Source organism: Sitodiplosis mosellana, unplaced genomic scaffold (genome assembly GCF_009176505.1).
Source record: "Sitodiplosis mosellana isolate CC-2019 unplaced genomic scaffold, AAFC_SMos_1.0 Smas_scaffold_13, whole genome shotgun sequence".
Lineage (NCBI taxonomy): Eukaryota > Metazoa > Arthropoda > Insecta > Diptera > Cecidomyiidae > Sitodiplosis > Sitodiplosis mosellana.
Window position 1 is genome coordinate 463,488 of NW_022595255.1, and position 24,028 is coordinate 487,515.

Sequence of the window (24,028 nt, forward strand, 5' to 3'; positions counted from 1 at the left end):
GACCATCTCAATTCTTGAGAATAGAAAACAAACAAAAGAACCTCAGTGTCTCAACAAGCTCAGCATGAGGGGGAAAAAGACAGAGAGAGAGATTTGCTATGAAAGGGCTATATGGTTATTTTGAGTTGAGGCCATTGAATTCTGAGATTCTGATGTGACATGCATTCGAAATGATATCTCTCGACACGAATGAACGTGAATTAGATGCAACGTTGGCTGCTCTAAAGTGGCGACATGCAGTTCTAACGTTTCGCATGTTTCTCGTGTAACAGCCAAGTCAAGTAACAGTGTTTATCTCACCTAAACAATGGATGCGCATTGACGTTAATTGACTTTTAAGACTCTTAGCACTTGAGAGCTGCATGCTTTCACTACGTATATATTGACAAACACTAAGAAGCCACTTATTTGCAATTATCATCGTTTCTTTTCAGCGCTCAGATCATGATTTGTTTTTCTTTTAGATGCGCTTCTTATTTTTTGCTGCAAACAATGCACAAAAAAAACGAACAGCAACAACAACAACGACAACATAAAACCTAGGAGAGAAGAGTGAGAAAAAAATGGTGTATGTGATTGTGGTTTAGCCAGTTTATGTCGCATTTAAACCGTACACCGCCGCACACACATGTTATATCGCCAGTGTGAGTCGTGCTTCACACAGGTTTTTACAGCGCGCGCTCACTGTTACAGCTGAAGAGTGTGCCATAGATACCACTTCTCCCGCTACGTACCCAATTCAAGAAACAATTTTTTTACAATATACTGAGCAAAATAAAAAGCCACTCTCTTTTCTCGTGCGTTTGGCTAGCACAAGCATCGGGTTTTTGGGAATTGTAAATCAGCTATTTAGTTATATCAGTGTGTTCAACATGACAACATCTAGAAATATCATTCAACTCGGTTTAATTGTACTGCTTGTGGGTGAGTTAAGACTTTCATCAAATTTTTTCAACAACATTCAAGCATAAAACGCACATCACGAATATTTGTGCAGATCTTCAGTTTTATCAAACCTATGAAATTAGTAAATATGAAAATTTGCATATTTGGGACACGGAGTCAACGGAAATTGTTGTTTTTTTCTATTCAACATTTCGAAAAAAGACACGTACAGCCATGGAAAAATGTTTTTTTGAAGGGAATCACGAAAGATATTGAAACAGAAAAGGTTTTCATCAAATAAAATATCGTCATGTAGAGCCAATGAATGTCAGTGCCATTGGTTCGATAAAACGATACGAATATGAAATTAGTGAGGACAATGAGTGCAGCGATTAAAATGAGAGATGAATGAAAGTGAAAGTGTGAAAAATTGATACAAAGGAATGAAATCGAATGAAAGAACGGGAATGAGTTTGTGCATGTCTGGGTATTTTCAAGGCATGTTTGAACTGCTTTTGCATTGATTACACGTGAGGTCAATTCATTTTATGAGTAAAAAAAAATGAAGAGAGAGAAAAACACGTTGCTGTTGCAACGGCTGCGTGTATTGAGATAATGCTCTGAACAATCGAAACAATTGAACGTGAAAGTTATTGAAACGTGTGCCAAAAGTGCAACCGAACAAATTATTTTGAATGCTTAACTTTTCCTTTTGAAAATGCTTTCTTTTTTCTCTCTCACACTCTTGCTAAAACTTATAGTACATCGAAAATATAATGCAGCGAATGATGAAACATGGTTGGCTAAATTTTTGAACTCGCATTCGGCAAACTTTTCCCAAGAATTGTAAAGTATTGAATACCCTTGAAACGTAGTTTTCTTTCATCTTGCACATTTCAACTTCAATATTTTTCTCTTTCACTTGGATCGGCGAATATCATTTTTTTTTTGCAAATTCTATAGAAAATCCATTGAAAGCAAAATTCAAAGGGATTTCTTCTTCCTCTTTGTTCCGCCATTGAAATAAAATATTCACCGAAAAAAGAAACCGTTACCGTGCTCAAGAAATAGACTCGATATGGCGGTGCGAATAAAGAACAGAGAAAAACGAATGGAACAAATCAATCCAGCGTACAATGCGCAGCTAGAATATAGGACGTTTGTAGTCATAAGACGAAAAGCAGAGTTGTATATTGGAATGTGTGTGTGTGTGTGTTCGATTTTCGAATAATAATCATAATAGAAATGAAAGAGAGATGGAAAAATTGACAGCATAAGCTTATTGCGATTAGCATACGAATGAGATAGATATGGTTCGTTATTCAATGGTTTGATGCAGGCCCACAAATATAATGTTCAACCGTATTTGTAAATGGCATTTTCGTTGTGCGAACGTGAATATTCAGTCTGACTTGAATTTGGATATGGTTTCTTGAAATTTTGGTGTTTTTTTTCTGCTTCTACTTCTTATATAACAGATACTTTTCATCATATCGTTTTTCGTTTTAATCATTTTTTTTGTTATCTGTTTTGACACTGTTCGTATCACATTGATTCACCAGACAAAAAGACCGATGGAATTATGCTGAAGACGACATGCCAATGAAACGTAATGGACACATGAAGATACGTGTCAATTATGCGATGAAAAGTAAAAAATCGCATAAATATCGATTCGAAATGCACAAAAGGCGATCGAACATCTTCATACAATGTGAAAAAAAAAAAATTTCCATACCCGAACATGTTCTGTTTTTATCGTGTGTGTCGTGTGTGCTTTACTTTTTCTACCTGATTCAAATAAACGTAAAAGAAATCTTGCGAATGCAAATATTATTTGCAAAACTTTGACATGTTGCAGAAATCGATAGACGGATGAGGTATACCATTTGTTTCAACACTTTCATTCTCAGTTGCGATTCTTCGGGATGTTCCACGCAGAAGAAAGATACAAAAGAAAAGAGAAACGAAGAGCGAAAAAAGAATTGTATGAAACATTGATGTTTATTATTCATTCTGGTTCCATTATTTCTGCTTGAAATGTGGAAGAAGAATCAGTGGGGGCAGAGCTAAAAATATCTGAAGATGGAAGAACATACGCAGAGTTGCAGAGGAAAACTGATCAATATTTATCCAAAACTTTTGATTGAAATGAAAGAAAAACAAATTCCATTATCATTTGAATGGCTGAATGGCGCACTTTATAAATGACATTGATTTCATACAATTTCTCAGTCAGAGCGAAACGCATTCGGTGAATGATTGCCCAATGGTTATGTTTCGTTGATGAGTTTTTTTTTCTGTTTCCACCGAGAGAAGCTGGTGTGTGTTTCAGAAAATTCAATTGAATTTAATTTAATCAAAAGGAAACAACACTGAATTGTTTTAAATCGAGTGCGTTGCGCGCTCACTCGCTTTCTCATTAGAGCTGTGTGTGCATTGTTTGCAGTGCACTGCATTTCGATTTCATTGTAGTAAATTATGCATTTTTATGGCAGTACAACGAACGACACATTCACTTGTCGGCGGCTGCGGCTGCTGTCGACATTCAAAATGCTAGAAAATATTGATGAAATAATTAAACGGGTCTGAATTTGCCGTCGATCACAGAGCTATTTATGTACTTCAATTTACAATTGCAATACTCGACTTCAATGTTTTATAGGCGCGTTGGCAACCCAGAAGAACCGTAACAATTCATTCTGGAGCCTCATTGAGACAACGGCTTTGATCTCACGTTTTTTCCATTGATTTCCGCCGTTATTAATCTACAGGTTTACATTCAATACATCGATACTGTATGCCGTATTCACCGCCCGCAATTCCGAACTTTTTTAGTGCAAATAACTGATATATATAAGTGATATGAATTGTTCACTAGACTCGATATTTTGATATATGTTAATGGAGTTTTAAGCGACATTTTGTTGCCAGCGGAGCAATTTTTTTTTAAAAGTATATTTTGATTCAATGTCATTTGCTTGCGGCAACATGATTATGACTTTGAATGGGGTTTTCGAGCAACTGTAAAACGTTCAACCATTTTTGAAGCACATGAACATGTATCGAGTTTACATCGTAAAATATTAGCTATTTTTTTTCATGGATTTTTTTTCACATCGACAGGTTTGGTAGCATCACAAGAAGAAGCAACAACAAAACGATCAAGCTTTTTGCATCGCAAACCAAGCAGGAACTATCGCACCAAAGCCCCACAGAAACCCACAAGACCCACACCAGCAGCTATTTCAGAGGACGATGACGAAGAATATCACACATCACCACAATGCCCCGAGCCAGATGGTTTCTTCGCCGATTCAGAGCAATGTGATAAATATTACGCTTGCAGGTACGGAAATCGTAGTGTCTTGTTACTGTTTTGCTTTGCCTTTTTTTCTGCTTTTTTCGATGTTGCTTTAACCTGTTGCAATGACATTGCACACAGTAAACTCGTTTTTGCCAATTGGCTTTTATCACATTTTCACATATTGCAAAGTGTTACTGGATATGCTGGGCATTGAATGCACATACTGACTCGACGGATGATTTCGAAGTAAAGCTGATGATTTTTTTCTTTTTTGTTTTGTTTCAGCGATGGACAGATGACTGAAAAACTTTGCCCTGATGGCATGGTGTTCAACGATTACAGTTCGGATCAAGAGAAATGCGATTTACCATACAACCTCGATTGTTCGAAACGTCCAAAATTACGTAAGTGTTATCTTTGCACAACGAATTTCGATAGTTGATTTCAATGCATTGAATTTCAAAGTGTTAGTAACTTTGTGTTCAATTCAATTGACAACTCACGCAAGGTGCTGTTGTGATTGACGCATTAATTTTCAAACATATCATTTGAACACACAAACATCCCTGGTATTTTTAAATTCCTGCATATTATTATTTTTCATTGAAATTCCTCGATTTTTCCCTGTATCGTTTGATTTTTTCTGCTTCATCCCTGGAATCATTCCCGATTTTGACGTCATTCGATATTCGATGACCCTTTGGTGAATCTATTCATGTAATTGATATCAAGTTGCAGGAAAATTGTACCGAGCCAGGCTCGTATCTATCATATTCGAAGTAATTATTTGTCTATTTAAAAAAATCATTATATAACGATATCTAAATGATAGCATGGTAAATATTGTGAAATTATCAGATCAGTTCTTTTGAACAGTATTTTCATTTCCAGAATGAAGCATATTGAAAATGTGATTACTATCGATTTATTCCATTTACCCAATTTTTCTAACCAGTTAATGTAAAAGGTCAATTACAACCAAGCAGAGACAAAAAGCGCTGAATCAAAAATCAATTCACCCGAAAATAAAAACGCGTAGAAGAAATATGGCAAAATTAATAGCAATTGGATAAATGGATGACCATTTAAAACCAAAAAACAGTTGTACATAGAACTGCAGACATCAAAAAAACCTCACTACCGAGTTTTGGTATCACATCGGCTCTGAAATATCATATTCGTTGCCCGAGAGCCGAGATCATTAATTCATTAACATAAAAATTAACATTTAAAATTGGCAACTTTTTCGGCACAAATTTTCTCTGCATGTGTTTTGCGTATTTTTTTGCTTGCGTCCATTCAAAGTGCCAACAATTTATTTCCCATTGTATTTTATACTTAAAATTTTTAATTTATTTCTGTTTAAATAGATAGAGTGATATTCACACACACAGCAATGAATTGTGTGGATTTTTATAGGCACCAAATTTGCAATGCATTATAATTTCTCTCGGTGAATATGAGCAATTTATTGGCAACGCTTTCTGGATTGCATAAAGTGGCTTTGGGTTTTTTTTATTTGATTTTGCTCGTTTCATTTTTGCTGCAGCCAAAGTCAAAGGAAAATAAAATGCAACAAAAACACGCATTGCAACGCCATTCACTAAATTTTTATTAAATTTTCGAAATGCGTTGAGTTATGGTGGGTGAAAAATGAATAATGTTCTGATTACTCTCTACGCCCACCGCTCCACATTCAGTAATAATCATACGCCGGAGAATGTGTAGAGCAGAGATGCAAAATTAATGACAACCAAATGAATGGAAATTGACGGTCATCAATGCAATCAAATAATTAGAGTGTCTATTTTTAATAACTTTGATTGATGAAACCCGATTTTTTTCTTTTGAATTTTTACAGAGGAACCAAAGCCATCTTTGAATTGCCCTCGTCGGAATGGATATTTTGCTCATAAAGGATCATGCGACAAATTCTACTATTGCGTCGATGGAATGTACAATATGATCGTATGCCCAGCTGGCTTGGTCTTCAACCCACGTACAGGTATGCACATGCTTTTCATTTTACTCTAACACGAGTACGGTTTTATTTATGGATTAAACTTTCGTGTTGGCAGGTATTTGCACGTGGCCAGACGAAGCACAGAAGAAAGGTTGTTCTTCAGAAGGTGAGTGAACGCTACATCTGGAAAAAAAACAATATTGAAAATTCCATGGAAAATCATAAATTTATGTATCGCAGAATTTTTTTCTCCTCAAAATAACTGACAAAGTATTGAAATATAAAAACAAAGTCCTGTTCAATTGTTTATTTTCCATCTGCAAGAGCCATTGAAGCATAAGGGCATACTATACATTTATGTTGTTTTAAGTATCCGACCAATTTGTTCGTTGGCTACATTTCAATTTTGGTTAAAACAAATGGCACTGGCAATTTTCAAGCATCATTTCATTACACATTTTTATTCAAGTTGAAGTGAACTCTCGGCTTGCCAATTCAAAAACTCATTCGAATAAACAAGGAAAAAAAATAGCAGATAGTTTAAAAATGTATGCAATAATCCCATTGTATTTTGTATCGTTTCAGAACTGTTCAAATTCATATGTCCAAAAGTCGATGAAGGAACAGCGGCAACGCATCCTCGGTATGCTGATCCAGAAGATTGCCAATATTTCTATGTGTGTATTAATGGCGAGCAACCAAGACGAAATGGATGCAAACTTGGCCAAGCATTCGACGATGTCTCGAAGCGTTGTGAATGGGCGCGTAAAATCCCTGAATGGTAATTGATTTTATCTTTCAATTTAGATTTTTCCATCAAAAATATGTGGAAACAGCTCATTAAATCCAAATATGTGCAATCGCAATATGTTCTGCTCTGAATGTTTGTCATTAATTTTTGTTTCCTCTATGTGTGTTTCGTTATAGCGCCGATTGGTATAAGGATATATTGACTGATAAACAATTGGACGAACTGGAAAATCCACCAACCACTGAAAAACCCATAGCTAAAAAGGTTTCATCACGACGAAAACATCCAAAATTGCGTCAACGGCAACAAGATGAACAAGAAGCCGAACGATTAGCCGAAGAAGTTGTCGAACAATCCGAAGACTAAACTCAACGAAACAATAGCAAATTAAATGATTCGATAAGTTGTGTGTTTTAAGAGATTATTTCAATTTTTGTATAGTTTTCGAATCGATAAAACTATTGAATACGAAATAAAAATATTTTCATTTCACCAAACGAATTTTTTTTTGTCATGTTCCGTTTGCAATATCTTTCTGTTTCAGTTTAAAAAAATCCAACGTCTTTAGAAATCGTTCAGTTGCAAATTCGGTTTCAACTCACAACAATTGACAGTAGGCATTGTGTCAACATAAATCGCACGCTAATGCGATGCAGTGTCAAATGAAATCTAATACTTTGCTCGGCAGACTGTGTGGCGAATGACGACTGACGTAAATATTTTCGTTTCATTTGTTTATTACATGGAAATGTACCACTTTTAGTAGTGTGTAACGGAGCCGACTAAGCGCGCAGTGTGCGATCTGTGTTTGGCACATTGTATTAGTGAGAGTGAGAATGAGTTGAATTCATATACAATAACGTCCTCAGCCATTTTAGAGTGAGTTTGACAGTCACACACTGAAAATGTGCATTTGCCGAGCAAAACGATTGAATTTGTTGGTTTGCATGTAATTGAAATTTGAAATAATTGTGCCGTATTAATTGAACGTAAAAACAAAATGTTGTGGAAAAAAGAATCGATTGGAAAAGATGCACGGTTGGTGGATTTTCTTGATTCGGAAAGAACTCACCACAAGCACATTTTTTCCCTGTTCGACGACATCAGCGAATCGAAGAAGGTGCTGGAAAAGAGTGGCAAATTGTCAACGCATTATCGAAAGAAGGCAATGAGTCAATTGGAATCGAAAAATTGGCACGAAGCGATTGAATTGCTCAACGAGGCATTATGTTTCGCCGAGAATGATTCACAGGACGTAGGCGGTGCTTATGCCGAACGATCTACGTGTTTTTTCAATTTGCACATGTACGACCATTGCCTAACAGACATCAAATTGGCCAGATCAAGCAAATGCCCACAGGTAGTCCAAGCGAAATTGAGCAAGTTGAGAGAATCATGTAAGAAAATGTTGAAAATTTCACCCAATACCGAAGCCGAAGACGATTTCAAACCGACGCTCAGCTTTGATGCTAGCGAACAATGTCCGTTTGTTGCAAATGTCGTCAAAATTGAAGGCAAAGAGAAAATGGGACGATGCATTACTGCTACTCGTGACATCGACGTCGGTCAAGCGATTATGGTTGAGGAGGGATTCGTTTGGTCAACCACCGAGAACTACCGAAGATGCTGTGTTTGCCTGGAAACAACGAACCCATTGGTCCCATGCAAAAATTGCACCGACAGCTTGATGTGCTTTGGCAAGTGTGAAAAAAATCAACTACACGAAATTGAATGCAACATGGGGTTGCCGACCGTCAACGGGAAAGAAGTCAACGGGAAAGAAGTCAACTTTCAGTTAGTCGTTCGATCCATTTTGATGGCATTGAAAACCATCCCGAATCTCAATGAGTTGATTCGTTTTGTTGAACGTATTGTTTCGGCAGAGGATAATGAACCCATCAATTCGGCATCAACACCGCTATCACGGTATGCTGTCTTCTTGGAAAATGGATTGAAATGGCAATGGCCGAAGAAAGAAAGTAAGTTTTATTGTCAATATTTACAGAGACTTCAAAACTTAATGGTACTATTGAAACAATAGAAAATAGAAACTAATCAAAAAGGCGATTAAACACTTTTTTCTGATCAAATTTCAATCAACAGACAAAACCTACATTGGGCATATAAAACGCATTCACGAAGCATTCATGGACAATGATGACTTTGCTGAACTGTTCGAAGACGATGATCATGAACGTTTTTTGAGGCATTTGATTGGTCATCACATTTGCGCATTGCAATATGCCACCCCGAATGTATGCATTGGCGAGAATGACGGAACATCAGTTCATTCCATTATCGGAAGATTCTTCTTTCACTCGTGCTATCCGAATGCGGTTCTGGTTACTTCGGATCGATCAACAGTGGCGGTTACAATTCGACCAATCGAAAAGGGCGAAGAGGTCACCGTTTCATATTTGCCAGACGAACTGAATCGGTCCACCAAATATCGTCGAAAGTGGTTACTTGTGCAATATAACCTCATGTGTTTCTGCTCGCGATGCACTCAACCGGCGACTGCAGCAAGTAATGCAACAGCGTTATCGAAACTACAAAAGAACGAACTTCGCAATGCATCGAATCGGGACCCAAAAAAGCAGGCCAAACGAAGAAATCTCACCGTGGCATGTACCAAATACCTCAACGCAAATGGCCGCGAACAATGGTGTGATGACATATACTATATGCTCCACGCGTACATTCAATTACTCTGCACCAAATACTACTTAAATTTAAAACATTAGGTGCAGGAGCCTCAAGGGACTCAGCACCCAGTCATTGATTGACCATTCAATATTTTCGTTGCATTTATTCAGATGATTAAGAGTCAAACTCGTTCAATAATCATAGGATTTTTCATTTATTTTGTACAACGTCAAATGTTTGAATCATTTCTAAATAGATATTTAAGCTTGTTAATGGACATTTTATGCGAAAAACACCTACCATATTCCTATTATAACCAAATTAGTTCAAAATAAAGTCTAAAGTAATTTAACAACATGTAAAATAAGTACTTTACTGACGGAAAATTTCCCAAAATAAATGATATCGACTGAACCAAGTAGATTTATACCATAAGTTCACTTCTTTTACTGCATCGAGTTTCGCCAAACAGTTTCCCATGGAAACTTACTGCAATTTTCTCGATTGAATGGACAAAACTACTTATGCCGGTGGTTCTCGTTTACTAATTAAGAAGTCTTGACATCAAACAAGCACTTGACAAAATAATTGTCTGCTTTTCGGAAGAAGCACTTAATTTGCTTGACAAACAATCAACTATCAGCTTAAATTTTATGCTTGTGTGTGGTATGCATTCAACATTGATGTCGTCCGATAGGAAAACCATGGAAGATGGAGAGAGAGATGGAGTGTGTGTGTGTTATTATTAAAATAAAATTGAATATTTAGATGGCTTGGTGTGTTGTGCAATGTGTGCTTGTGTGCTTGTGTGTCCGTTTAAGGTCCATTTTTGAAGGGTTTGTTTGCACAACGATGACCATGTCGATAGATGAATTTATGCTGTTTTTGTTGCATCCATATCGACGAACAGTATACCAGGCAATACACAACTAGCCAAACCACTTAAAATCATGCTACATACATCAAAGATAGTGCTATGGGGAATTGAAACATTGAGTCAATCAGAAATTCAAACAATGCTTTCCATTAATTATTGGAAATATTTCTGCAAATATTTGGACGACAAGCACAAGCCAATGTTGCCAGTACACAGTGCTATGGTAACCATGACCTGATCGCCGATCACTAATAATGCAAATACTTGAACTAGATAATTACCAATCAATTCCATCTAACGTTCTTCATTTTACCACATTCTTTTTTCCCCCCAGTTCTTCATTGACACTGGTCGATGAGCACTGGAAAAAAGTGAATATCAAAACAAAAAGTAAAATAAAAAATAATCGGATTTATCAAAACATTGCAAAAGTAAAACATTTACGATGGTAAAAAAAAATGAAACGCCATTCAACGAGAGAGAGAAAAAATTGGCTCAATTCGCCAACAGCATACTTGAAAATAAAGAAGCATAAAAAACGGGGACATCTAATACATACTTTGAAAATCTACGTAGCAAACAGCCGTTGGCAAAGTTTTCTAACTCAAGCATACAAGAAAAAATAGAACTAAATTCGGCTAATTTGCGAATTAAGAGCAGGTTATCGCTTGGGTTATTGTCGAACGGAATCGAGTCATTGCGTTGAACTCTCTATGTCTCTCCCATCGTACGGAGTAACGCAAAACTGGAGAAAGTATTTCAGTGAACATGAACATACTTGACGTTCATCATCATCGTATGCGCATTTTTTTCTTCTGTTGGCACACCATCAAATGGCATTTAAAACATTCGACAGATCCACAGTGGTTGCACTTGTTTAGAAAAAACCAATGCGGCTAACCGGTGTGCTTGCCAAGAACGATTGTGGAAAAAACAGAACCTGATGGAAATGTATGCAGAAAAACGGTTGAATATTTTTTGGATTTTTTTCACCGATAAGTCATATGATGTTGACGAGATAGAGAGAGGGAGATATCAGAGAAAAAAGATGATACATTTGCATGAGTAGAAAATCAGATTGCGTTGTAAACTGAAAAGCTATCGCAGCAGCGCAATAGCATTAATTTAGATTTGCTCGTAAAACGAACTTTGTATTTCCTGACTTAAAATCAGTGCTTCACATCCGTATGAGAGAAACAAACAAACACACACAGGCGCAAAAAAAGCAGAGACCCTCATTTTACAAAGTTCACATACATAACATGTACATATTTATATAGAGTTGCATGCATGAGAACGATCTATTGAATATTGAATCTGCTACCGATTTGTTCATTTCTCATTCGTTGTATTTTTATTTAAACGAGATGCAATCCACGAAAGCCGAAAATCTCGATTTTAAAGCCTTTCCTCTGTACCACGTTCAGCTCAGAATTTCATCGTTACTCCTATGACATGCACACAGAGAGTGAAACCAACCCATCGATACGAGTAGATGTCAATATACAATAAAAAAAACAAACATCGTTTTAAACAGTTTGTAAGGCATTTTAGAAATTTCGCAGCAACTGATGATGCTACTTTTGCGTGTGCTTGATGTGAATTTGCAACGGTGATGGTAGCATGATACTTTAAATATTTCTCCCGTTTGAGGAATGGAAGAGTGAGAGATGTTTTATTTTAAGTTCCTTTGCTGATCAATATTTAATGAAATGAAAGCATGAACGAGCATTAGGAAGAATGAATTTCACCCGACCGAACCAAGAATCGGAGTAAATCCATTTTTTTGGTCGTCGTCGTCGTAGTCGTCTTCTTCATCTTTTGGGTGCATGTGCGCCACTGTATGCTCATTTTTCCTGTGTCTTATCAACCGTACACTCCTTGCTGCACATTTATATTACTGTGTGTTTGTTGCATGACCCATACATTTTCGGTATATTTTCACATAACATATTCATCGCACACACACACACACTCACATGCATGTATAAAGGGCAAATTCATTGGTACGGTCGGTGCGCAACAATCTAAAATGTTCAACCATTTGACGTTGCATCTGTGCATGTCAAGTGATACTTCACAAAATGTTAAACTTGAATGATTTCGATGAGGTTTTTTCTCTCTGTGTCTCTCCCTTGGCTCCCCGGCCACATCATCTTGACTCTTGACGCCAGCAAATTTTCCGTAGTCGTCGGTGTTTGGGTACTTTTCTGTATGAGAGCACTCACACACACACACATAGCTCGTTTTCGCCAACAGTAGCACAAAATTATGCAGATCACAAGTGAAATTCCCTTTCGGGAAGCTTCATGGCCAGTGAATTAAATTACATCGAAATGGAAAAACTCTTTTTTTCGGCAATGATTTACGTTAGACCCGTTGAATGAGTTGCACACGAACGATGAAAACCATGTTCCATGTCAATGCATATTTATCTATATAGAATTTGAAAGAAGCTGCCCCAGCTGTTTTCCCGTCTATCATCATTCATCACTTGAATTGATGCATTCGATCACAATTTGCTTAAAAATTGATTTCCACTGCAGATGCTCATCCACTAATATGGCAACTTTCATTCGATCCAATCCACTCAGCTGTAAATATACGATTCAATGTTTGCTTGCAACTTTCCAAATCAGACGGTGAATTTATGCTCATTGATGAAACAAGTCAAATTTTCTCCAACTATCATTCTGCTAAAGCAAAATTTATTCAATTAACTAACACGACCAACTCTCTAATGGTAGATTTTTTTCGTGTATTTCGGTTGGTGTATTCTATAAGCATGCTAGAACTTTGGTTGGAAATGGTAATCCCTTTTAAACCAACTGAATGAAGAAAGTTTCTTTTTTGGAGGACTTCTTCGACCAGTTTCAAAAAGTCATGAGGCGAAAACGATCGTACTAATTATTTTTGCGATATTTACACACATTGGAATTAGTTTCTGCAGACATGTTCCAAGTAAATACCGACAAAGTTTTCGCCACAAAAAGACACAGTACGTGTTCATGTTGTTTGTGCAATCTGTACGATTTTGCGTACAAGAAAAACAAAACACCAACTCTCGTTTGACAGCGACGGTTGCTATCAATTCGTCTGGTGCGTGCAAATCGAAGTGTGAGTTCGATTACGCCGTAGGTTAGTACGAGGTAAGTGAAATTCGTTGGTAAAAATGCTTCCATATAAAATATTCCATTTTGATTGTACAACATTTCAGTTGCAGGTGGAAAAGTACCCGAATCAACAAATTGTGGACCACACTCAACATAGATAATGTCCATTCAAATCTCGATGTACAATCATCAGCAAAAAGTGGTTGCAACTATTGAATAGAATATGTGTTTATTTTATGCATACAATTTGGTTTAGAAAATTGGCTAAAGTGTTTATCGAAGAATCGATAAGGTTAACTACCGCATTCTGTTAAGGTCGGAGATACATAACATACCTGAATTGAATGAAAACCAAATTGAATTCATGAAAGTAGCCTGCATTATTTTAAAATGTGTAAACAATTCAGTTGGATTTAGATTCGATTGAAATCATCGTAATCACATTTTTGGCTGGAGAAAAATCACTCAAATTTCGAAAACAGCGCCTGCGTTACATCTCCTGAGCTAAAATTCATTTGTTCATTTGGATGGGGTTATTTAATTCATTCGGTGTCGAATTGAACAGCGCGGCAAATAAAGTGGAGCATTCAATGCAAAGCTGTAGGCAAATGTACTTGCATTTACATGGGTCAGTCGAAAGCTGATGCTGCAATTGTGCCATAAATATATATATATATTGTAAACTAAGTTGGTGATGTTCTTCGAAACGTGATAATGAGTAAACAACGGTATTTATACTTTTTGTTTGTTTTAGCCAACACCATTCCGTCGTTGAATGTTGTGTTGATTAAAGGCCATCGCACCATGGTGTTGATCGGCAGCGACAGTGTAATTGTGCAAAACAAATCGATTGTTATTTTCCAGGCGTCTCGAAAACTTTTGGCACCAAATTCACTGAAGCATCAACATAAAATGCAGGTTTTCCATCAATTGAGATGGCTGAATTTTGCCGTGATAGAACTGCTGTTCTCCGAGCTTTAACTTTTCTTGTTTCAGAGCAATTCATGTTCTCTTGCATATTTGGAGCGAACAATAAAAAAGAAACCCTTGAGACAAAGTGCAGAAATGAGTCTGTGAGAATGAAAATGGCAATACAGGAATAAACATTCTGAAGCGCATCAAGAAAAAAAAATACGCAAAAGTGAATCATGAACCTCCTATGCTGCCCATGTAAATTCATGTTTCACTTTTGCATATTCAGAACTCATGATTCATTTTTGCGAATTTTTTTTCTTGATGCGTTTCAGAATGTTTATTCCTGTATTGCCATTTTCATCCTCACAGCCTCAAATAAGAATCAGACAGAAAAATATATACGAATCATTTTGAATGCTGTAATAATAATAAATCCCGGTGTTGCGCGCGGCTTCATTTTCAATTTGCTTCGTTGCTCCAAAGACTCGAAAAATGGGTGAATGCTCACGCTTTGCATTGCTATTCCGATAAGTATTCATTTGTAGTATTTTGGGCGTTTTTAACACTTGTTTCTTGGCTTTCCGTTCTTTTTTCTCTTCTCTCTTCTTGTGAGTATATATGACCTTTGCATTACAATGAGGATGTGTGTTAAAACAGGAAGGTGGAAGTGGTAACATCCACGTATTCAACACTGATTATTTTCGTATTCAAAATATGTAACGTCACGTGACGAACGCTACAGTGCTATCACACCAAAGTTTTTCGCCAAGCGCAAATTTGATTCAATATGATAGGGAAGTAATTTGCTGTGCTGTGATTCAACATTCACATTGATATTCAGATTAAATACATAATTCGAAAAGTGGTTTGATGCGTGTGTGGATTTATGAATTGCGTATCAGGAAAACCCAGCCGTTGATTGCATGCTTGACTGCCTGCCTGCATGGCTCTCTGATTCAGATTCATTTCTCGTACATCGCTCGTTGAGTTAACATGTGCGGAAAAAAGTTCTTTTTCACACGCACCGACTGACACCCGATTAATGAAATTTCTTCTTCTTTTTTAACGAATTTATTTTTTCTTCTAAATCTTTGCGTTGATTGAACTTAATTTATGGTACACATTTAAATCAGTTCCACTGTTATGCATAAGGATTATTTCGATTCAAGAAGAAAATCTCCAACCGGATCGTCCGTGTGATTACGACACAGTAAAATGTGAACGGAGAAAAAAAAGAGCCGACAAAATAAGCTCATTTCGAATTTCGCCAAAAATAAATGAAAAACATTGAGACATAAAAGCAAAGTGTCAGAACGACTGTTTATATCCAAAACTAAATGAAGACACCAAATTGAAGGGCACCAAAGTAGCTCAAGTAGAAGGACAAACGAAAAAAAATTCACAACCCGTCGTACTCACTCATTTTGATTGTTGAGTGATTCCATTACTTTTTGGCCGTAGTACTTGGCAGATCGCTTTTCCGAATTCTGACTGCGATGTAATCGGTGTGGATACGTATGGCTGTTTTTTCTGCTGATATGAAATGCCACGGCAGAAAAACGGCATAATGCTCGTCAAAATCGTGACATTGACGACTGTTATTGTTGCACGTACATTTTTCTCTCTTGGTAAAAAGAACCCATGGAGTGAAGTGAGCGTGAGACTCTGACTATGTTGCAAAGAATAAGAAAGTAGTAAAAAAAGGACAAAAGCATTCCCACAAGAAAAGGAGCCAAACCGGAAAAATTAAGCAGCCGTGTAATCGGTTTGGGGGGTGGAGGGAGTGAATGTCTCGTATCCATATAGTGCTATGAACGATTTGTGCTCCGTCATGTTTATCTGTGTCAGCCATAGTTTTATTGGTTGTTATATGTATACCTTTTTCTCCTCTCATTACTTTCCGTCTCAGGCTCTTCCGTATGCTACTGTTATTATTCTTTTTATAGCACAAAAGATTTTTCGACTTGTGCCTCTCGTTAACTACAGCATGATGTGCACAACACAATACGGTATCACTGATATCTCTTCAATTCCATGGGCTTGTGTTACACAATTGATGCACAAGTTTTGTATCTTTATGTGGGTATAGTGCGAGTGACTGTTTCTTAAATATTGACATAACTTATGGTGACTGTTCTTCTTTGGATGAGGAGAGCAAATATGAATAAAGTTTTGTTGAATCATCGGATTTGATTTCAAAGGGAAAGTTTCCATTTACTCTTTTTACATTTTTTTTTTCTAATCAAAATATTTTCGTTACTAAGAGAATAAATCGTTTTTTATGGGCTAGTTTATGAAACAGAAGAAAGAGCAAAACAAATGGCTAAAAAAAGGAGAAGTCTATCTAATTACATCACTTGTTATTTGTCTAAAATGTATGACTCAAAATCATAAACAATCAACTTTGGTCCAATAAAACCACCTGATCCGGCTATAGTTTTGTGGTATAGACCGATGCCTGATAATGCTATCGGATTGTACGGTTCAACGCGTTGCGTATCAATGAATGGTACCGTCAATTGCATTACATCGTTCCAGTAATCAGTTGGGCCGAATTTTATAAATGCGTTTGGTGTGTTGTTTATCTGTGATAAATTGGTCAAATGATTCAACGGATTTGATGGTCGGTTCAGTACGATTTCTGTTTGGCCACATTGAGGGTTCGACACCCACATACTGCTGGTCAGATCTTTCAATTTTCCCGTAATAAAATCAAACTGCGTTGCTCGAACGTCCAGCGTGATGTGGCCAGCATTAGTTACACGAAACCGAACACCAGTCACTAGCCAACCTTTTGGCACCGACACCATATCCAGGTTTATCGAACGATTTTCATATGTCAACGTAACGAAATCCACATTCTCCTCAATGTTCAAATCGTCAATGTTGAAAAACTCGTACGACGATTTCCATGGCTCATAAAAACTGTGCTCCGAAGTAGTTTCCGCCTGGCCGTGTGGCAACAAGGTTCGTTCGGCAATCGCCAGATGAATGATTCCGTTCTGTTTCGTTAACATAACACCTGTAATGATTCTTAATAGAGGGATTTTGTTTTGTTATTACTAATGACGGCACGGGATGGTTATCAAGTTCAGCAGCTTTTTGAGTAGACACACACAGAGAGAATTAGACATACTTGTTATCCACAATGTTTGAAACCACTTCACGCAAACTGAAGTATCGTTCTGTCCTTTTGCTCTTAATATCGTCGCACAAACAAATGCAATTGCTACATTGAACAAACCAGCGGATCCATGACTCGGCCTGAAAATACAGTAAAATTCCGTTGCATTAATACGGTGCCTGTGTGTGTGTGTGTGTGCTGTGCGGTTGCTTTAAATGAACAAAGAATGCGAATGATGTGATGCCTTTTGTTGATATCTCAACGAGCGCATTGTTCATCGCTTAATATCAATACTTAACTCTTAATCGACCATGGCATACAGCTTTCGAATTACCCGCCGTTCGACCATCACTGTACTTGATATAGTTGTATCTTCGATTAGGTTCACCCTGTGGAAAGAACGTTAACAATAACAGCAGCAAATGATTTTTCATTAGTCTGGTGCGGGCACTAAGCAAAATGTTGACACCACCAGCCGTGTTATCGAAAAGTGTACGGCTGCGGTGTTTGCTTACCGTTTCGCAAATATTCACATCCGAGTCATCAATATCCTGACAATCTCTAATGATGCCGGTGCATTTAGCCTGCTCGTGGTCGTTAAAATGTGAGTCGCACAGTGAACCTGACTGGCATTGAAAATGAGACGTTTTCCGATAGTCAGAGCATACGCCTGCACAGCTGGCGGCCGAATTTAAATTAGCCTCGTTGTCGACAAACCCTTGGAGGAAATTCGATATCTCTGTGTACGAGCTGAAAACTAAACATTCCCATAATCATGAGCGAGAGAGATTGAACGAGCTATGGAGTGCGTATATATTCCCCATTATATCGGCTTATCGGTTATTAAGAAATTAGACTAATTTGAGGAATTTCTGTCGCAAGATGGATAAAGAGAGAGAGAGAGAGAGTCTGTGTGAATTGAATCAACGAAAATACCATTATTAACAATTGTGTCACATTTCCACACAGTTTTGTCGGATTTCTTCAGGAATCTTATGGCAATTTGGCGCAAATCGCTGAACCTCTGTTGAAATGTAGTCCGCAAAATTTCCACTTGTTCACTGTAATTTTCTGTAAATATGTACAACCCAGCGATATTAAATAGAAAAACGTGCCCATCCGAGTTGAATGAGTAATAAAATATTTGATGCGGATGTACTTACCGCCGCTGTTATAATAGCCCAAAATCATATAAGACATTTGTGCTGTAATATAGCTCTTCAAGAAACCCGACTGGATGTCTCGGTACAAATCGTAGATTATTTGATGTGATGATTGCACTGTGTCGCCGTTGTTGTGACAGTTTGACAGATGCTGAAAACCAAGACGAAACATAAACAAATACGTATTAGAACGGATGTTTATCACTGAAAAAAAAACAAGCACACAAACTAAATTCATTCGAATGGAATTGGTTTCATTTCATAATCGTCACTGACCGTGATAATATTTTCCCATAATGTGTCATTCGTTGCATAATCGAATAAATTGCTGGCATCTTTAAGAATTTTCAGCGCAAAACTGGAGTATTCGGTGATACTTTGACGATCCAATGTTTGCTCTTTCAAATGTGATTGTCCCAATTCGGTGGTGCTGTTTACGTTTGCCCCGATATTGATGAGAGTTTCAATGTTTGGAATTAGATCGCGTGCCAATACACCACTCCCACTGTGATCCATCGCTTTATCGAAGAATGTTTCATGACTTTTGAACACTTGCAACAGAATGTTATCAGCACGATGTTCGATGCGTTGCCACAATACACGTTCGGTCTTGAAATAATCGCTTATCAAACTATCAACGAATGATTGAGCGGCCGGTAAATCATCTGTTAAATTCATATGCAAATTTAAATTCGTTGCCATTGTCGCCGTCGTCGATGACGATGAACACATCAATGCACAAATTACTATGATGATAGTGTCTGAGCCGAACGACCCCATTGTCAAAACCGAGACGTTTAAATAATATATTATATTACTTAAAATAGCTTGTTGAAAATTGTTATTGAGACCAAAACACACAGACACACATAAACTGTCGACTGCACCGATATATATATATATATATCGACAGACAAACCGAAGAGATGAAGTTTGAAATATCGACACGAAAAAAAAACAAACAAACCAGGAACAACGATTGCGATGAACACAAAACACAGACTGTATGCTACAAATTTTCGAAAAGAAATGGTGACACTGGCCATTGAAACGATAAATTTCAATGGTTCTTTGTGTCAATCGGCTTTATTGCCGTCCCTTTTTACGTCACACACCAACGATTCTAAGCCTCGCTCTACGCTTTTAAATGAGAAAGTTCTCAGAAATATTCATACAGTACGGAGTTCAATACACAAAGAGTGCCATACAGAGAGCACACAGTGCCATGTCGTCTTCGATGTCCCCTTTTCTCTCTCTCTCTCTCTGCTTCAATGTATTCGTGTGCATTGTGTGATTGCGTGTGTGTACCGAACAAGGCGACACACCAAACACAAAACAGTATATTTCATGATAAGTCATCGTATGAATGCCACAACACTAAATCAAAATACAATTAAATTTATTCCGTTTGCAGTTGAGAAGATTTATGATAACAACACAGCGACAGGCTGTGGACAATATAAAAAAAAGCGAAGGAAATTCAAATGTACGTATTCAGAGCATGTCGGCTCGGTTATGCGTTATGATACGCGCGCGCGCGCTATTTTGTTGTATGCATGTATTTTATTCGCTATCAGACACAAGTCGCACTCTTTACAAAAGTGCGTATAATTTAATGTGGCTCTTAAATTTTTGGCGTTTCATTCTGGTGTTGGTTTTTCTTTGCTTCTTTATTACCGTTAGTGTCAAAGGTCAAGCATCTGTTCGCCTCTGTTCGTATCTCTGTCTCTTTCTTCCTCATTCGTTCGTTTCCTCTTGCCATTGATATCGCACCGTGATTTATTTACACAAATTTATATGCATTTAACTGCGCCTAGTTTTCATGTCGATTGGCTGTTTTTAATGTAAAATCTGGGTCATTCACGCCAAGTTAGTGGCTCATATTTAAATGTCCTTTTAATTTTTATGCCTTCTCAATTCGTAGCAAGTCCTATGCTTACAATTTTAAGTTGAATCACATGCCCCAATGTAATTAAAACAATCTGATTTATTGTTGACAAAACACAACTAAATTTTTTGCTTCTGTATTATGTTCTTAATTTGATTATTTTGTGCGCTTTATTTACTTTCTTTTCTTTTTGACCATTTTTTGCTTTTCGAAGTAGAACAATGAAGAATTATATGTAGAACTGAGACTTTTCCGTGAATACAAATGATTTTTTTGTTTTAAATATACGAATGGAATCGCTTATATCAATATCAAATGATTGTGTGATGAACAGTATTCGCTTTAAAATTGGAATCCACGATTTGGTGTTGTGTTGTTGGTGTTGAATTCGAGTGTGCCTCCAACATCTTTTGGTGCCAAGTTTTCTGCTTCGCCATTCTGAAATTGAACAAAAACCAGTGGTATGTGTGATCAGAAACGGTAGAAAATCGAATGAATGGCAATGGCTGTGCGACAGATAGCAACATGTGTGCATGTGTGACAGTGTGCCGTATGTGAGACTTACATCATTGAAATATGTTTCGATCATGTGCAAAACTTGTTGATACACTTCTTTGTTGTCGTGCTCTTGCAACTGCTCTAGCATGTCGAGTGCACCAATTCCTTCGAATGCCTGTAATGAGAAACCAGAACGAAAAACGGTTACTATTAATGCCCCACCTTAACGCCTCCCCCTGATAAATTCTATTGACTACTCACAATGGAGAATTTTTCCAAAAATCCTCTTTTGTCTGCCAATGCAAACAGATTCTTTAGACCAGATAGAATGACCAGGACACAGCGTGCATCGTTTGATGCCATGAGATCACAGAATGGTTTTAAAACTCCCACCGTATCGATGAGATGGAAGATTTGTTGATCAGTTCCGCTTGATGTTACATTTGTAATCACCCAAGCTGCTTCTTTTTGCGAACGGAATTCGCCACCTTGTAATACTTCGACGATGTCTTCGAACAAACCTTCATCGATGACGTGTTGGATTTGATTTGGATTACCAGCCGTTATGTTGCTAATAGTCCAGGCAGCCTCTTTCACAATATTATTACGTGAGCTTCTGAGCAATTTACGCATGTGCTTCAATGCTCCGGCACCTAAGACTGTGTCAGTCTGTGGAAAGACAGAAGCAAATCGAAACAAGGATTTTTTCAATGAAAAAGGCAGTTCGTTTGCTTTGAAAATATGATTATCCTCTTCAAAATGAGCATAATGAATGATTGTCTCAATTGAATTCGTTTCTTTTTACCTGAGAATCGCTTCCAGTCACAATGTTTCCGACCGAACGTAGAGCTGGTACAACAATCGAGTTCTCGTTGTGATCCAACAATCGCACCAAGCTCGGTACACATCCAGCATCGATAACAGCTTGGATTCGATCCCCGTCCTCATCGGTCACATAGCTAATTGCCCAAGCTGCATCAGCTGATCGAATGAAAAACGAATGCGGTTAATTCAGTTGCAAATGCATGTTTCTCTCCATCTCTCTTCAATGAACGGTTGCGAATTGTATTGAAATGAACACTTACTTAAAATTTGAACATCAGGGTGGCATAGGAACTGAGCTAATGCTGGTAGCATCAATTTGACTTTGTCAGCCGGTGGAGCCGGGTTTTTGTTTCGGCACAAATTCGACATCAACCACACGATGTTTCGCAAGAACGACAGCTGTGTGATCCATTAAGAAAATCAGCCGAATTGTCAATAAAAATTCAGGAAAAAACAGAATGAAACAGATGAATGAGTGTGTTCAACATACCGGTTGATCTTTTCGCAAGATTTCCAGCAAAACTTCAGCTGTGCTGTGCTTCAAAACTTCGTCTCGTGTGAGCGATCCATCACCAGCGATGTTACCCAATGCCCAGACCGACTGTTCCGCCACGTTGATTGAGTCTGACTTCAGTAAATTGACAAATTTCGGTATAGCACCAGCCTTGGCCACTGTCAGTGTCTGTTCCGATGTGCCTGATGCAATGTTTGTCAATGCCCATGCAGCTTCGAATTGTAGATCCGAACTGTTGGAAAAACAATGAACACAGTTTGTTGTGAAGAAATGAAATTCCGACGGAAAAAATCTCCCCGAAAAAATTAATGAAAATCCATTGAAATGTTACCTGGTGGCGTCCAAAAATTGAACACAAATCGGAACAATGCCATGCACAATCAGGCTATCAATCGGTGGATTACGTTCTTGGCTAAGCATTTTACGTGCCGCCTGTGTTGCACGGTGAACCAATGTCGGCTCATCACTTCGCATGTGCACAATGATTTCTTCCAATGACGAGTACAATGGTTGATTGGTTGGTGATGCCGGCGAATTGTGCTCTTTGAGCGGCGACGTAGCATTGACATCAATGTTCCGACGCTTGTTCATTTGGTCATCTTTCTTCGTTTTACGCAATTCAATCGTAACATCGTTACGGCGATTGCGAATGTCCGAAACCGACTTTGAACTATTCTTATAGCTTTTGAGACGATTTTCCATATTCGATTTTTATTGGATTTTCTGGATTCAATTAAAAAAAGACAAATGGTAATTTAGATCAAAGAAAACCATTGGAAATGTTCCGATAAATGCTAATGTTCAATGTATTTCGACGCAATTCTAATTGATATTTGACATAACCTTATCTACGACCAAAAAATACACCTATCTTTATCATCTGAATGCATTGCACTTTTTTTCTGTGAAAATTTCTAAGAAAAATCTATTCAATGAGCTACTATTGAATTGATAACTAATTAGAACTGAGACATGAACAAAAACAGCAATCTGAGCCAAAACAAATCATGTCAAAATCGGAATGAATTGATGGATCCATGATAGACAGCAAAAAAAAGGTGAACTAACGGTGTAAAAAAATGTCGACGCTTCAAATGATGAAAAATGAACAACGAATATGCAGAGTGCACACTCTCCAATTCAATTGGTGTGCAATTGAATTCGTGCAAAAATGACATTTTCCCCCTTTTATTCTCACAATTTTTCCAAAAATCCATAAAATTCATTGAAATATCTTACCTGAGTGTCGACACAAATGAACAAAGATGCAATTAAACTATTTGATTCGATTCAATAAAGAGAAAAAAACTTGCGTTGCGTATGCGATGTGGTTCTGACAAGCACAAAGAACTGAATGTTGGACGATTCGTTAGAAAATTTGAATTGAACAAATTGAACATTTGGTGCAAACGGTTTTCTCGTTGAGTGCCACACAATCAAACATGCGCCGCATACTAACGCAAAACCTGTGTTCTTTTTGTTTCATTCTGACACGGAATTCAATGGGTTACGCATGTGTGTATCGGTATGCGTACCGATTTGGCGCGTCTGTCACTTGT

At 37.5% G+C, this 24,028-nt stretch overlaps 4 protein-coding genes across 4 annotated transcripts; 2 read left to right on the forward strand and 2 right to left on the reverse strand.

The window, feature by feature from the left end:
* The first annotated feature begins 695 nt into the window (after window positions 1-695).
* LOC129567883 (protein obstructor-E) lies at window positions 696-7,403 on the forward strand. Its single transcript, XM_055445244.1, has 7 exons — window positions 696-924; window positions 4,012-4,234; window positions 4,478-4,596; window positions 6,054-6,197; window positions 6,271-6,321; window positions 6,741-6,936; window positions 7,083-7,403. Exons 1-7 carry the CDS (start codon window positions 873-875, stop codon window positions 7,270-7,272), a joined length of 975 nt encoding a protein of 324 aa, XP_055301219.1. The 5' UTR covers window positions 696-872; the 3' UTR covers window positions 7,273-7,403.
* A 160-nt stretch (window positions 7,404-7,563) lies between these two features.
* Window positions 7,564-9,987, forward strand: LOC129567885 (SET and MYND domain-containing protein DDB_G0273591-like). Its single transcript, XM_055445245.1, has 2 exons — window positions 7,564-8,885; window positions 9,010-9,987. Exons 1-2 carry the CDS (start codon window positions 7,907-7,909, stop codon window positions 9,648-9,650), a joined length of 1,620 nt encoding a protein of 539 aa, XP_055301220.1. The 5' UTR covers window positions 7,564-7,906; the 3' UTR covers window positions 9,651-9,987.
* A 6,658-nt stretch (window positions 9,988-16,645) lies between these two features.
* LOC129567886 (uncharacterized) lies at window positions 16,646-20,347 on the reverse strand. The gene is made up of 7 exons (XM_055445246.1): window positions 19,021-20,347; window positions 18,745-18,895; window positions 18,518-18,652; window positions 18,097-18,338; window positions 17,881-17,970; window positions 17,594-17,721; window positions 16,646-17,490 (listed from the first exon to the last, which is right to left on the reverse strand). Exons 1-7 carry the CDS (start codon window positions 19,522-19,524, stop codon window positions 16,818-16,820), a joined length of 1,923 nt encoding a protein of 640 aa, XP_055301221.1. The 5' UTR covers window positions 19,525-20,347; the 3' UTR covers window positions 16,646-16,817.
* A 383-nt stretch (window positions 20,348-20,730) lies between these two features.
* On the reverse strand, window positions 20,731-23,970 carry LOC129567887 (importin subunit alpha). Its single transcript, XM_055445247.1, has 8 exons — window positions 23,709-23,970; window positions 22,801-23,192; window positions 22,446-22,701; window positions 22,216-22,354; window positions 21,936-22,111; window positions 21,392-21,799; window positions 21,198-21,305; window positions 20,731-21,070 (listed from the first exon to the last, which is right to left on the reverse strand). The coding sequence occupies exons 2-8, from the start codon at window positions 23,169-23,171 to the stop codon at window positions 20,975-20,977; spliced, it is 1,554 nt and encodes a 517-aa protein (XP_055301222.1). The 5' UTR covers window positions 23,172-23,192; window positions 23,709-23,970; the 3' UTR covers window positions 20,731-20,974.
* Between the last annotated feature and the right edge of the window lie 58 nt (window positions 23,971-24,028).